This window comes from Fusarium phalaenopsidis (genome assembly GCF_050370095.1).
Source record: "Fusarium phalaenopsidis strain FUZ10S chromosome Unknown contig_32276, whole genome shotgun sequence".
Taxonomy (NCBI): Eukaryota; Fungi; Ascomycota; class Sordariomycetes; order Hypocreales; family Nectriaceae; genus Fusarium; species Fusarium phalaenopsidis.
In genome coordinates this window covers 403,972-418,179 of record NW_028145418.1, presented here as the reverse complement: position 1 = coordinate 418,179, position 14,208 = coordinate 403,972, and the positions used below count along the sequence as shown (strand labels likewise).

General features: G+C 51.2%; 4 protein-coding genes across 4 annotated transcripts; 1 reads left to right on the top strand and 3 right to left on the bottom strand.

Moving 5' to 3' along the window:
* Positions 1-39: 39 nt before the first annotated feature.
* Positions 40-2,828, top strand: LRP88_00422 (alkaline-phosphatase-like protein; the record flags this gene model as incomplete). Its single annotated transcript, XM_083237135.1, has 3 exons — positions 40-272; positions 331-513; positions 650-2,828. 3 exons carry the CDS (start codon positions 40-42, stop codon positions 2,826-2,828), a joined length of 2,595 nt encoding a protein of 864 aa, XP_083107026.1.
* Positions 2,829-4,362: 1,534 nt separating this feature from the next.
* LRP88_00421 (HET domain-containing protein) lies at positions 4,363-6,555 on the bottom strand (the record flags this gene model as incomplete). Its single annotated transcript, XM_083237134.1, has 2 exons — positions 4,363-6,086; positions 6,144-6,555. 2 exons carry the CDS (start codon positions 6,553-6,555, stop codon positions 4,363-4,365), a joined length of 2,136 nt encoding a protein of 711 aa, XP_083107025.1.
* Positions 6,556-6,974: 419 nt separating this feature from the next.
* Positions 6,975-8,819, bottom strand: LRP88_00420 (cytochrome P450; the record flags this gene model as incomplete). Its single annotated transcript, XM_083237133.1, has 3 exons — positions 6,975-7,710; positions 7,759-8,529; positions 8,578-8,819. The coding sequence occupies 3 exons, from the start codon at positions 8,817-8,819 to the stop codon at positions 6,975-6,977; spliced, it is 1,749 nt and encodes a 582-aa protein (XP_083107024.1).
* Positions 8,820-12,298: 3,479 nt separating this feature from the next.
* Positions 12,299-13,426, bottom strand: LRP88_00419 (ABC transporter substrate-binding protein; the record flags this gene model as incomplete). Its single annotated transcript, XM_083237132.1, has 2 exons — positions 12,299-12,785; positions 12,843-13,426. The coding sequence occupies 2 exons, from the start codon at positions 13,424-13,426 to the stop codon at positions 12,299-12,301; spliced, it is 1,071 nt and encodes a 356-aa protein (XP_083107023.1).
* Positions 13,427-14,208: the final 782 nt, after the last annotated feature.

Below are 14,208 nucleotides of genomic sequence, written 5' to 3'. Positions count from 1 at the left end.
TCTAGCCTGTACCTTTTTATCAGAGTCGTGTTAGTAAAGATGTTTGCCACGCTCGTTCCCTTTTGTTTCTCGTTAACCTTCGTTTCATTGACCTTGACCAAGCTGGTCCACCTCTCCATACACGCCAAGACCGTCTCCTTGGCTGCCTTTGTCCTTTTCCTACCCTCGCTGCTTCTCCCGGACCTCCTGGTCATTTTGGTGTCACGTCTAGCTCTGCGACAGAAGAAGGGCGTTGCTGCTGTCACCGCCTGCGTGCTAGGCTGTATTTTCTCGTACGTTGAAGCTTCAATTTGTCTCACCTGTCTGTGCTGTATTGACAAGACATTTCAGTCTCATCGTTTTTGGTGCCGCCTCTTCACAAATTGGCTTCTTTTACTCAACCGGCAATGAGATTAAGTGGTCCGAGGCACGAAGCTATGCTGGCGACAAGGATGGCATGAAGATCTTGCTCAGCGGTCTCAACACCGTCATTGCATCTGGGCTCCTCATTCTTGGTCTTGCCTGGGTTGCTAAGTGGTATCTTTACAGAGGGGTTGGCGCATTGCTGGTCTTGATCGCAACACCTATCAACTATGGTATTCCGTCTCATATCTCATCAGCCTCACTCAAGCTAATATTCCCAAGTTTGGACATCATGCCGAGGCTCCAGGGCCCAGAAACGCCGCAACTACTACCCCCGATCCCCCAACACACTCCTCGACCCGTACAACTCCGATAGCGACACTAGCGACTCTAGCGATGACTTCGACGAGATGAAGGGTGGCCTTGAGAGTGGCTATGGAGACAACCGGGAGGAATACCCGACTCAAAAGACACCATGGCTCATTGTCTGTGGTGTTGCCGTCTTCATCACACTCACCACCCTCTGCCGACCATTCGCGCCCTACCACATGATGTCGGCCACCCTCCCCCTTCAGATGCTCGAGATGTTCAAGTCGACGCCCGATGTGTGCGCTGAGAATGCTGCGCTCAACGGCAACCCGTGGCCTTACCCCGAGCAGCTCGAAGTGTCCAAGTGGGAGAGTCCCAATGGTCACTTCAAGGGATGGGCCCCCGGAAGCAACAACGATTACGTTCAGCAGTACCGCGACACAGTCCCCGATTGGCTCCCCGAGGATGTTCCTTCTGGCTTTGGCAAGTGGTCCTTGAAGAAGGCGGTTCCCGAGGAGGTTGAGAAGACCGACAACTCAACCGACAAGGCTAAGAACAGCTGCCCTGGCATCGAGGCCCAGGACGCCTTTTACAATCCCGTCAGCGACCCCATGAAGATTTCGAACCAGGACAGCGACATCTTGGAGGTGTTGCAGGACGTTCTCAACAATGGAACCGTCAAGATCAAGCACGTTGCTTTGATCATGATGGAGAGTTTCCGAGAGGAGCTCTTCCCTCTTCAATACGGCTCTGACATGCACAAGATCATCATGCAAGCTAACAAGGGCAAGGATGAGGACGAGATCAATGCTCGACTTGCCGGCCTGGGACCCGTTGCCCAGCGTATCACTGGAAAGTCGGCTGACTTCAAGAAGAAGGATGGCTCCGCTTTCGACCCTGTAGCAATTCCCCAGTGGAACGACACGACCGAGGAGGGATTCGGCGGCATCAATGTCGTTGGAGGTTTCACCACGTCTTCTCTTTCCTTCAAGAGCATGGCTGCTATTCACTGCGGTGCTTGGTCCATGCCCGTCGACGGCTTCGAGGAGTCCGAGACACAAGCTTATCAGGCCTGCATCCCTCAGGTTCTGGAACTCTTCAACAAGATCAAGGAAGACAAGCCCAGCGACGACTTTTTAGATCAGCAGTGGTACCCCGCCTTCTTCCAGTCCATCACCGACGGATACGATCGTCAGGACAAGTTTGACGAAAAGATCGGCTTCAAGCACATTGTCACCAAGGACCGCCTGGACGCCGATGCCAAGGAGGGCGAGTTGGAGGAGATCAACTACTTCGGATACGCCGAGACGACCCTCAAGTCCCACATCAAGGACTACATCACCAAGATCCAGAAGGAGAACAAGCGCATGTTCTTCTCTCACTTTACCAGCACCACCCACCACCCCTGGGGCGTGCCTAAATCCTTCAAGTCGGAGGAGTATCTCCAGACTCACGGCAAGAATGGGTGGCACGAGGACTTTAACAACTATATGAACGCGATCCGCTTTACCGACGCGTGGCTTGGCGAGCTCATGCAGACCTTTGACGACTTTGGCATCTCCAACGAAACCCTCGTCGTCTTTGTCGGGGACCACGGCCAGGCCTTCAAGGAAGACCAGCGCTCCAAGACCGGCACCTATGAGAACGGCCATGTCAGCAACTTCCGTGTGCCTATCACCTTTAGACACCCCAACATCCCTCGGGTCCAATATAATGCTAATGCCACCTCTATCTCCATCCTTCCCACCATTCTTGACCTCCTCATCAACACCGGCTCGCTCAACAAGAAGGACACAGCAGCCGCATCCGACCTTATCTACGACTACGAAGGCCAATCCCTAATCCGACCATACAAGGCCTCCCACAACGGCCGCAGGGCCTGGAACTTCGGCATCATTAACGGCGGAGCCAGTATGCTTTCCATGACCTCTGCCGATGCCCCCTGGAGGATCGTCATCCCTCTAGACCAAAATACCCAATATCGGTTCACCGATCTGAAAGACGACCCTCTCGAGCTTGCGCCGTTCGAGAAGTGGTCCATGAGAGACTTGGCCAAGGGCGTCAAGTCCAAGTATGGCGAGGAGGCTGCGCAATGGGCTATCGAGGCCGAGGCGGTCTCCAAGTGGTGGGGTCCAGAGCGGAAACGGCTCTGGGGCTTTAATTCTAAAGAAGAATAATTAGGATTAGGAAGGAGTAATGCGAATCTGATTTTATTGTTATGATGAATGTGCCGTGATTCTTGGCTTCGTCTCTGTGATTCGTACTGAAAGATGCATCCATCTGCTTGAACTGGCTACAGTGATTCTTCGCTTGGAAGATGATGAATGACAGGAGCATCGATGCTTGACAGGCCATGTGATTCCAATGTGATACCCCATACCAAGAGCCCTGCTCCCTGGACTGGACCCAGCCATGGAAGTCCTCGAGGCGGCTGATCGGTGGACTCTTGGACTCTAGACTAACTGGTCGATCGGCGCCAAGATACATGTAATCTCCCTTGTTAGCCTTCCCCGCAATCTCCCAGAAGTGATCTGCAGAAGCCGCCTCTTTTTAAATGATGCCCGACCTTAAGGAGAGCTTGTCGCGCCACCGGGCCTTGCGCTCATGTCCCCGTCTCAAATTCGACCGCGCTCGGTTAGGCTTTGAATAGAGATCCCGGTACCCCTGGGATCTCTGGGTGCATGTGACGTCCTAGCTGGCATCTCCCTTGGTCGTAGGGCGGAAGGTTGTTGGTACTCGGCCCCTATTGCCAGCAGGGGAGTGGAGTCTGATCACAGCCGCATTTACAATCCACGGAGACTCTGTGGAGCAAACTCAGCAGCAGGTGTTTCACTCTGGATCAATAAGAATTTGGCCAAAGGTTGGAGCGGATATGGTTGCCGACTCTACGTGACGGCAGATCCCACTTCTCCAGCTCATGTCTCCTGGAAATACTTGGCATGAGTGTGGGATGACTGGAACACATAAAAGGAAGTCCAATGCCATTGTCTGGCCTTAGTATATAGGGCTTATACACTTAAAAAGCTGGCTGAGGCTTAACATCTTTGAGAGCAAGCTTGGGTGAAAGCGAAGCGGTGAAGAGCCCAGAGCGAAGAGGCACACGGCCGTTGCCCCGTTAAGCAATGTACCTCAGACGAAGTGGGGGAGCAGATATTGGCAAAGCTGTCTAATGAGCCATTCAATGAGTATGATGTGATCAAGTTTTTAGGAGTGGGTAAAGACGAGCCTGGCCGGTGAGGTGAAAGTGGTAGCTCCAGCAATTAATGAACCTGAGACCTACCAGGAAGAAGCCCGGACTGTGCGACTGAGCACTTTTGTATGCCTTGGATAAAAGAATATTTCCAGCCGCATCTTCTGTGTCTGAAATTCATCAATTAACATGCATATTGGGCAATCTGAAACCAACAAGTGGATAACAACGGCCAACTCAGCGTGAAGTTGGTGTTGTGCCGTCGACATGCGATTCAGGCTCAACTGGAACCAACCCCTGCATGGGTCAACCGCAGGACCAACAAATTAATGTGCTCAAGTCATTAATTGTAGAAATTCTGGTGATCGTGGGTGATCTCAGATCATCTGTAACTCACGAGGCAAGCCTTGAGGCTGGTCTTGAGATCTATTTCATCCAAGCTCTGGTTAAACAGCTCATTTCCTCTAGGTAATCCATGGTTCTCTCCTGAGAGGCGCCAGCGACTATGCTGTCCTTACAGTTCAGAGGATGGTTGTCTCCTCAATTGTACAACCTTTGAACAGGTTCATGCCGATAGTACCAGGGCGGCCACCACAGATAAAAGTTCCAATCCGCACCCAAGTGTTTTGGAGTTTATCAAGAGGGTAAACGACTAGACCCAAAACCTGGTTGTCCGTATCAGTTTCGTCGTTCAGCCAGTCCGTTGCGCTGAGCAATAGGACGATGCGGGCGTTATTGCTCAGATCCTTTGGTAACTCTTTGGTGACCCAGTCCAAATGACAATGGACTTCCTCTTCCTCAAATGGCACGACCCAGTGGCATATCCCACTTAACTTGAACTTAGCCTCATCGTAAGGCCTAGCTTTGGAGAAATCCAAGCTTCTCGCCCTCGTCTGGATCCTAACAGTGCCCCCTGATACAGTACCAAATGGATTGGGACCTTCGACCTTTGTGTGGGCGCTAATCTCCTCGATTTCGTCTCGGAAAATCGACGCAGCATCGGTGTCTGAGTTGTACTCAACAGCAAGAGATCGACTTGCCCAGCTCCAAGATGGACCATAACAGTTTGCCGGGTCAGAGAGGTGGCTGAGCAGGCCTGCTAGACTTTGAAAAGGCAACGTGGATTGTGATAGGAGCTCCTCCTGTGTAATGGTCCATATCAACTGGCGCAGTATATCCTTCTTCCAGAGTCCAGCGGCATACTCGTCCTTGAGGCTCTTGGCAAATATCTTGGCAATACCAGATAGAGCTGGGAACGTGTCCTTGCGGTATGTGAGCTGCCGACTGGTATAGTCTTGGACAAGAAACATCCACAGCTGTGCAGCCTTCAGACGATCAGAAAGGCCATTTGAGAACAACTCTTCAGAAATAGTTGGCAAGATAGTTGGGTTGGGGACTTCAGAATCACCCTTTTCGGTGGTGGCGTTGAGAGTGCCCAGGAGCCAGGTTCTGGTCTTTCCGAAACAAAGCATCTGCCTGGAGAGCTGCATTTCCTGACACGTCCAACCGCGTTTCATCCATGGCGAGTTCTTCAATACTCTGTCCAAAGAGTCTGGAGGCGATGGTATCTCGTCGTCGGCAGGGTTGCTCAATTCCATTCCGGCATATCGTAGTGTATATGTCCCTGTGGTTCTAGGCCTGAGCTTTGAAGTAAAAGGAACTTCGACTTGACGGTCCAGCCGCCGAGAAAGAAAGCTCTGCTCGCAGTGCTGAGCATCCAGTGGACAAATCGTGATGACAGAGCCTGCGTAGATCTCTGACATCGCCATGGACTCCACCGACCAGTCTTCGAATGAGTCCTGTAAAATGCACAGGGCATCCACCCAGAGGTATGTAATACCCAGGCTCTGGCAGACGGTGATCGAATCACGGATCAGTGCAGTCAGGTCAGACTCGGGTATGTCACCCCGTCTTTGCGCCAATGTGGTTGTAAATGTTTTTGCTTGTTTGGCAGCATGTTTTGCTGTTCCCCAGCAATAGCTCAGAGCGGCATATCCAGTTTTGGTCTTGCTTGGGTCCTCAGACTTCTTAATCTCATGGCGAAGGACTAGGCTGAGCTTTCTATTTGATGGGGAACCCTCAATCTTAATCAACCTGGATGGCCAGAACGATCCCACTTTCTCCATCATTGGGTAATATTGGCCGCTCCGTGCGGCTGCACCTTGAAACATCGTGATAGTCTCTGCGTCCAAAGCCTCGCGAATAGGGTTTGAATAGGCCAATCGTAGCCAGCTTTTGATCTGGGCTGTTGCTTGTTAGTGTTTGCTGCTTGGACGACGGAGGAGGGGGGACTTTCGTGGACCTCCTTCTAAAGCAAAAAGTACGCCTTGGGGAAACGATTCAGTCCCGACTGGCGGTTCCCAATAGGCGCGCAATGCTTCTGGGATCCCCTCTCTGAAGATGTATTGAAGACGAATGTTGAGTTTGCCTGCCCAGACCGAGTCCTCAGGTCTGGTATCCAAGATACAGTCTCGAAGGAGTTTGCAGAAGTCACAAGGTAACCCCCCATCAGCCCTTGAGAATTGCAGTACTCCGAGATCTGGTAAGGTATCTTCTAGGAGGTAGTCGAGCTGAATAGGGTCTGGCTGCCTGCTTGCGCCTTGTCGGTTGTAGTCAAGATACTCCACCGACCCCCTCAAGATGGACTTGATAGTCCCAACTGCCGAGTCGTCGATCTCAAGGACGCGACAGCGGTGGCACAGTTGGGATGGCATGGTGGGTATCGTTATAGACGGAGAGTGTGTTTTGGCTCATAGGGCTGACAGTTGACATGGCAAGGAAATGAGGGCGGGGAAACATTGGATCTGCAGATGTTGAGGGGTTTATTCTGATAGGATAGCACAGCCACGATGGACTTGGGTTTTGGTCGTATGACTTGGCTGACACTTTGGCGTTTCTTTGCCTTGAGGGTTTGTGATATTCGACACGCCGATTGCTTTGGTTACCGTTTATGTTGACTTAGTCTATCTACTCGAGTAGTCGCAGGGCATTCGTGAGGGCTTGACGTGCCCCCCACCCTTCTTGACCCTTGGATTGAGCTACAAATCGAGCAACATCAGAACACGGCATGGAACACGGCATTGTCTGCATTTACCTAAAGCATAGTGGACAATATAAGTAATTCCAAGTCTTCTTACTCCAGTTTGCGACGCCGAATTCGAGCGGCAACCTTGCCATTAGGAGGGATGGTGCCAAAAGGAAAGTAGTCCATATTGGGCCCGATCTTGGCAGCTGCTTCATGGTCAAGCAACTCAATGTCATATGCACGAAGCATGATGGCAACCCCCACCTTCAGCTCCTGAGTAGCAAAGAACCGACCAGGGCACATCTTGGTTCCTCCACCATACGGATACCAATATCCCTGCGTGCCATCTGTTACAACCTGCGCGTTTCTATCGTCCTCTGGTGTGCGTCTCTTCGTCTTGAATGGGGGCTTGACGGATGGGTTGCGAACTGGTCCGCTTGACGGGTCATCTGGATACTGAAGGAATCTTTCAGCCCAGAAAGAATCCACAGGATGCTCTACGGACCCGTCAGGGAACTCTCTACCAGCGTTCCAGAACTTAGTATCATGGCCTCCAATCCACGATGTTGAAAGCATTGTCACACCCTGTTTCAACTTCCACTTCCCAAACTTGAGATCCGGGATCAACGACGTTCGACCCACAGGTGCGGCAACTCTAACACGGAGGGTTTCGCAGTATATGGAGTTGAGGAGTGGTCCTGAGCAGAGTATGTCCTTGTCGAACGACAGTGAAGATGCAGTGAATGCAGGATCGATCTCAGCCATGAGGCGATCTTTGATGTGGTTGTCGAGGAGAACCCCAAGTAGCATCCACATGGCAGCGGGAATGGCATTAGCATTCACACTGGGGCACGTTAGCATCGAGATAATCGGAAGAGAGGACAGAACTTACCCCCACAGCATGCCTAGATCAAGGGCGGCCGCGCCTTGCACAGAAAACCCAACCGTCAAGAACATCTTCTGTCTCGCCCTCATAAGTCGTGATCCAAACTCGGGCGTCCATTCTCCTTTCAAGGCATCATAGCCAGTGAAGTCGAATTGTTCTCGCCCATATTTGTGATATCGCAGCACTCCTTCAAGCGCCTTGTCTCTCGTGCGAAAACTCTTGGGAATGAGCCATTTGGGGAGCCTCTTGAATAGGTTTGGAAGATGATGATCGAACACCCAAAAATCCTCTGGGAAATCCGGAGACAGCTCCAAGAACTTTTTACCACAGAAGGCTTCAAGTGCAGCACAGAAGAGGTAGTCCCTGAACAGGGCGTACAAGTCGCTCACTTCCGTCCATTCGCCCTCCTTAAACTTTGAATCGTTTGAAATACTCCTTGACAATGCCTCCACAAACTTTTCTTCAAGAGCATGTAACGAACTTCCCGCTAGAAGTGTGTGTAAGTCGCGATGGTGCACAAAGTGCAGTCGCTGTGAAGGATCGACGAGCTCCCAGCCAGGCGCAGGCTTTGCATCTGTCCCAGACTCGTCGTCTGCATAAATCTTGACATCTGCAGGTGGACAACCAAATGCGTTTCGAATGGTCATAACACCAAGGGACTTGGTCGACAAATGGCGAGACGCCTTGAAAAGATCAAGGATTGGTTGGCCGTGAGGGATATAGTACATGGGCTCGGCCCCAATCAGGAGTCGAAGCGGAACATTGCCAAACTTGGATCTAGGGATTGTTAGGAAAAGCGTCAAAAGGGGCGCGGAGGAGTGTTACATGGCGGAACAGAGGAATCTTTCCGTGTCAAAGGCAAACCCAAATGTGTTGCCGACGACGGGGACCCAGTACGGAACCCTCGGTGGTTCCCGAGATGCCTGGTCATGGCGGTACCCCTTGTTGCCGTACGAGGTATAGGCGTATGTAAGGAGACATGGCAGCACGAGAAACACCAGCGCTTTGCCGTACGAGCTCGTCTCAGCAACAAAGCCCGTCGTAGCAGTGATGGCCGTTGCATTCATTGTATGGAGCGGTGAAGTGATCAGAGGTGAGAAAAGACCAGGGGTCTGGTTATCGAGCACTCAGCGTAAGATCATGTTGCTAGCATCCCAATCCGTGCAAAAGCTTAACCCCACCAAGGGTCCGGCTCCGCTGCTTACGGGGTAGCATTGAGACGAAAGCTGTACTCTGTAGGGTGTGCATTGAAGAGATTCTGAGCTAAACATGGCTTACTATCTCTAAATCTCCAGCTCAGAGGTTCTAAGTATCGCACTGTCACTCGTACCAAGCCTGGACTTGGTCTTCTGCACTCTGCCATCTACTGCTATCCCCTCTTGTGCGTCAGTGCAAAGTGATATGCCCATTGCTTGGATACAACTGCAGGCTGAATCAGCTGACAGAGCTGTAACTGCCATATCGCCCAAAAAAGGAAGCCATGATGCCTGCAGTGGCGTTGTGTCTCATCTTGACCAACCGCTGCTTCGTACCACAGCCTGCATCTACTGGTAGCACAGATCACGTGATGGCATCTTCAGGGGGGATGTTGGGTTCGTTCGCCTGGAGCATGAACGCGCGATGATGGGATGCTACAGGTGATCCTGGGAGTAAAAACAATATAAAGGTTGGATTAGGAACTATTAATGGCTTTTCTTTAGCGAGATAGGGCTTGAAATGCTTGGAATCTAAAGGCGAGTGAAGGTGCGACATCGGCCAGGTGCATTTGAATGGATGCTCACCCAGTCAGTAATCGCCCGCTCACTGCCTTTGATCACGTGCATTGCCTGCTGCCTGACAAGCAAGGTGTAGTTAACGCTGTTTGCTGGAACCACTGATAGAGATAGGATCTATAGAAAGGGAAACACAAAAAGAACTTACCCATGTCGATCTTGATAATGGCGTCTTCAATTATTTTGGATCCTCCCTAGCCAAGCCTCATCTCCCGTCTCTCAGAATCTGGGCTGCCACGTCCAATGCACCTACAGCCATGAATATCCTGCTGCCACACCCTCACACAAAGATGAGTTTCTCTAATTGAGTACCCAAAAGATGATAGATATCGCTGTCCCAAACCGCTTGGATTCCCTATCTCCTTATCTCACCAACCTCAATCAAGGTCAGTCTTCCTCATTGGCTGGGTACTCAACGCCACCAGCAGCCTTGTGCAGAAAAAGCCCAAGGTCTAGATTTACAGTCTCTTGGCAGCTGAAAACTCCAGTACGTGGCAGGATGGCTCATGGTACCCTCGGCCTCCTTCCTCCCATCGGCTCCCTTTGGCTTCGAAGGAATTCCCTCAGACAACTTCTGGGCTTGAACCGGAAGCAAACGAACTCTCATGGCGCCATTAGACGACAACTCGACAATAAGCTCGCCATGGACCGTCCTATTTCCCCATCAGAATGACACTAGCACCCTTCGCGCCATCGTTGTCCCCAACTGGGTCAACTCCCCCAATGTCCGAGGTACAATGGACATCCTCCAGAGCTGTCTCCTCACTCTTGTGGTGTGCATTTACACTGCTTTGCACCTCAACGTACCCGAGAAGACGGCTTGGTATCAAATCCTATGGTCTAAAACGCAATGGGTCGCTTTGACCCTCTTCGCGCCCGAGATTGTGCTGTACATGGCTGCCGACCAGTTGCAGTGGGCTTGGGCGCTTCGGCGCAAGCTCCGCGACCTCCAGAGTCGGAGCGATACAGTAGACAAATCTGTAGGCGCTACTCTGTTTCTTTGATATATGCTAGTGGCTTTCTTTCTGACTATTACCGTAGTTCAATTTCGACTTGAAATATGCCTTCTTCGTCGTGATGCTAGGCGTTCACATTGACGTGGAAGAAATCCTCTCATTGCCGGATTTGGATCCCAGTGCCTATACTCGTTTTGCTAATATGCCATCCCCTCGGACCGCATCCATTAGTCCCCGTGGCCTCATCCGGCTGGCCGAGAAAGGGCATTGGCTGTACATTTCAAGGAAACGGATTGATGACAAAAGCAAAGCAGATTACATCCAGAAGGCTCTTGTTCTGACACAGATTCTTTGGATGGTTACTCAGTGCGTCACGCGTCACGTGAATGATCTCCCCTTGACCTTGCTGGAGATACATACTGTGGTGCACGTTATCTGTGCCGTGTTTCTTTACGCCTGTTGGTTCCAGGTATGTTGACCTTTGGCCCAATTCTTCGTTTCGGTCACTCCCCAGAAACCACTCAACGTACAGGAGCCAGAGGTGGTGAATCCAAGCCAGTTCCTTGGGGAGGCCGCAGCGATGGTTCAACAACAGTTCTACTCTTCTTGGTCAAACGAACTGGCCATCTTCCCGCCATGGTCTGCTGAACGGCCGATACCTCCCCTCAGGCTAGCCAGCGATCGGGCATCTATGCTATGGTTTAGCCCGGAACACTCATCAGTCATGCGACAAGGCGACATCCTGTTGTCTGGTTTGGCCCTTCACACAAGTTCTAGAGAGCTGGAGGTCACTGCACAGTTTCTCGAAAGATGGAATGCCATTTTCAGTGCATTTCCCTACACAGACTGTGAGGTGCTTGCTCGTGGGACCGGCCCCAAGCTTGACGCGCCACACATGGAAGAAGAGATTGAACTCATGGGGCAGGGAAAGACGGATTGTCAGGCTCTTTACCTCAGTCATCTTGACGAGTTTGAGAAGCCAGAGGACTTTCGCGAGTATCCATTCAGCCACCGTGAACGGAACCTGGTAGTGAACTTTCACGTCGCCATTCTTGGCCTGGCACTGCTTCTTCCTGCATGCTACGGCGGTGTCCATCTAGCAGCATGGAAATGGACCTTCTCAAGCCATTTTGAGGGTCTTTTCTGGAAGATTTGCTGCCTCTTCATTGTTTGCGCATCCCCGGTCATGTTCATCATAGATATTGCCTTTATGGGACTGGTCGAACTTATCAACTATCGGACCGTCACTAACCGCCTAAGAGACGGGGAAGATGCAGAAGACGGGAAATCAAAGAAGGAGGGCGAGTCTGACTATTGGGATACTGGATTGATACTGGATTCTATGCTTTGATTTGTTTCAACATTCCTGTCTTGGTGATGTATATCGTTGCGAGGGTCTATATCGTGCTTGAGATTTGTTCCTCTAGGTGTGTTTCTCTCGCCAGCATGGCTTCAGATGTTTCCTCATCTATAGAGTGTCGGATTTACGGCGTTGCGTTACGATAGGTGAGGCGGGGATGTTGGCCCACGGCTTCCATAGAGCCAAATATATTTCCGTACATTTACACACTTGATCATTAGAAGGAGCAAGGTGTATGAAATAAATTTGGTAAGTCAATTCGCAGTTCGACCTACCAACATACACGCCAATGATCGACTTATTTCCTCTCTCTAGGCTCAAGGGAATCTGTGGATGGACCGTAACTGATGATGGAGAAATTGAGCACGTAGATGCACACAAAGATCAAGTATTAAATCTCCAAACATACGCTTTTGTAGATGCAAAACTTCTAACTATGAATAAAAACAACGATGCTACTAGATATCGTCAACAAGCGGGCTGACACCCTGAGCAGTTCCAATGCGATCTTCAAGGTAGAATCTGAGCCTCTCAACAGCCGCTCGGTCCGACATCCACTTGCCGAAAGCAGTAGGGTCAGTTCCGGGCATCTCAAGGATAGAAGGATAGTTCTTAGGGGGCGCAATATCCTGGCGAACGGTCCAGCTGCCACGGGGCTCCAGGAACTCCTTGCTCAACATGAAGCTATGTAGAAGCTTAGCTCCCTCAGGGTGAGGAGCATCCTTCAGAATAGCACCAGCCTGAGGCCAAGAGACGAAGCGGCCCTTGACGGGGAAGGAGATGTTGTAGGGAGCAACAGGGCTGAGGCCGCCGGATGCGGTGAAGGTGGCAGCCCACTCGGTATCGTTGCGGGTGAGGAGGGTTCTCGGGGATCTGGTGCCACGAACCCAGCGAGGGTTCAAGGCAAGGAGCTTATCAAGCCATTCAGTTCCGAGCTCCTTGATGCTAAATATGATATATAAGCGACTCTTTCTAAGCCTTGCTGGACCACTGAATACTCACATGAGATCAAAGCCAAAGAGGACGGCATCATCGTCGTTGGGATAAGTGAGGACAAGCTTATCCTTGAACTCGGGACGCACCCAGTCCTCCCACTCAACAGGTCCCTCAACTCCCGGGAGCTTATCGGATCTCCATTGGCCAATCCAAGCGATGATGGCCATTCCGTAGTGGTAAGCGTTTCCCTTGTTCTTGAACTTGGGATGAATCTTGTCCCAGCCGAGAGGGGCGTAATCCAGCAGGGCGCCCTGGGAGGCCCATCGAGGGTAGTCGTGTAGGGTTTGGAGGATGATGCTGTCCACCTGGACATTCTTCTCGGCGATCTGCTTGTCCAACTTGCCGTCGTGATACTTGGACAAGTCGACAGTGACATTGAGGGTCATGCCAGGGAATCGCTGCTCGAAGGCCGTTTTCAAGTCGTCTCGCGAATTGGCCTCGTCACCGCCGTGCCAGAGGGTCACAACACCGCCCTCAGCAAGGGCTGCCTTGTAAATCTCATCAATGCTGCGCTTTTCGACCTTTGTCGCCGCCGCATTGACGAGGGCTTGGCTACCCAGCAGGGCAATGGTAAGAAGTGAGCGGATCATGATCAACGACTGAATGAACTCCTGATTGAGAACGAAGTGATGAGTGTTCAATGGCAACAAAGGGCAACGACATGGCTCTTTTATTCTGACTTACGCCGCTGACCTCTGCCAAGCATCTAAAGGGATATCCCGCAATGCTGCTTGCCTTGGCAATGGTGATCAATAAGCTGCCGCGTAAGATCTACGACAGCCGAGCGGGATGACCCGCTTGATTTAAACGCGTCAATGCAACCATCGTGGGCTGTGTTTCTGGGCACGACGAATGCTCGTTCGGCGTTGGCCGAAGGTGTGGATCTCCAGGCCTGGCATGTATCACAATAATTAGACAACGGCTTAAGATACTCTGTTTGGCCTAGAAGGAACAGTGCTTCTTCCTTGCAGTGGCTCGAGGACACAAGTACAATGCGCTTTGCTTACAAAATTCTTTCATAAACATGACGGAGAGCATATTTGCCTTGTTTTAAGCGCTGGTGTTTAAGCATAAGTGGCAATCCTTAGCGGGCTCGAACCACGGAGAAAATTTGTCATTGATCTTCTACTTGATGTGAAACAACCAATAAGCCAGGTAACTAGAGGTAACAGCCTCGGAGGTGAGCCGCGCGGGTATTGCAAGCTTGAGGCTTTTCTGAACTAAGCAATCATCTTGACTCTAATGACGCCTTAGCCGGGCTTTCTTTGCTCTCCGTAGGGTAACAATCGGTGAGGATAGCCCTCTACCTTGCGTGTTGGAAAGCAATTTAGTGGTGGCAAATCTTTTTCATGGCTCTGTGCTCAATTGCAAC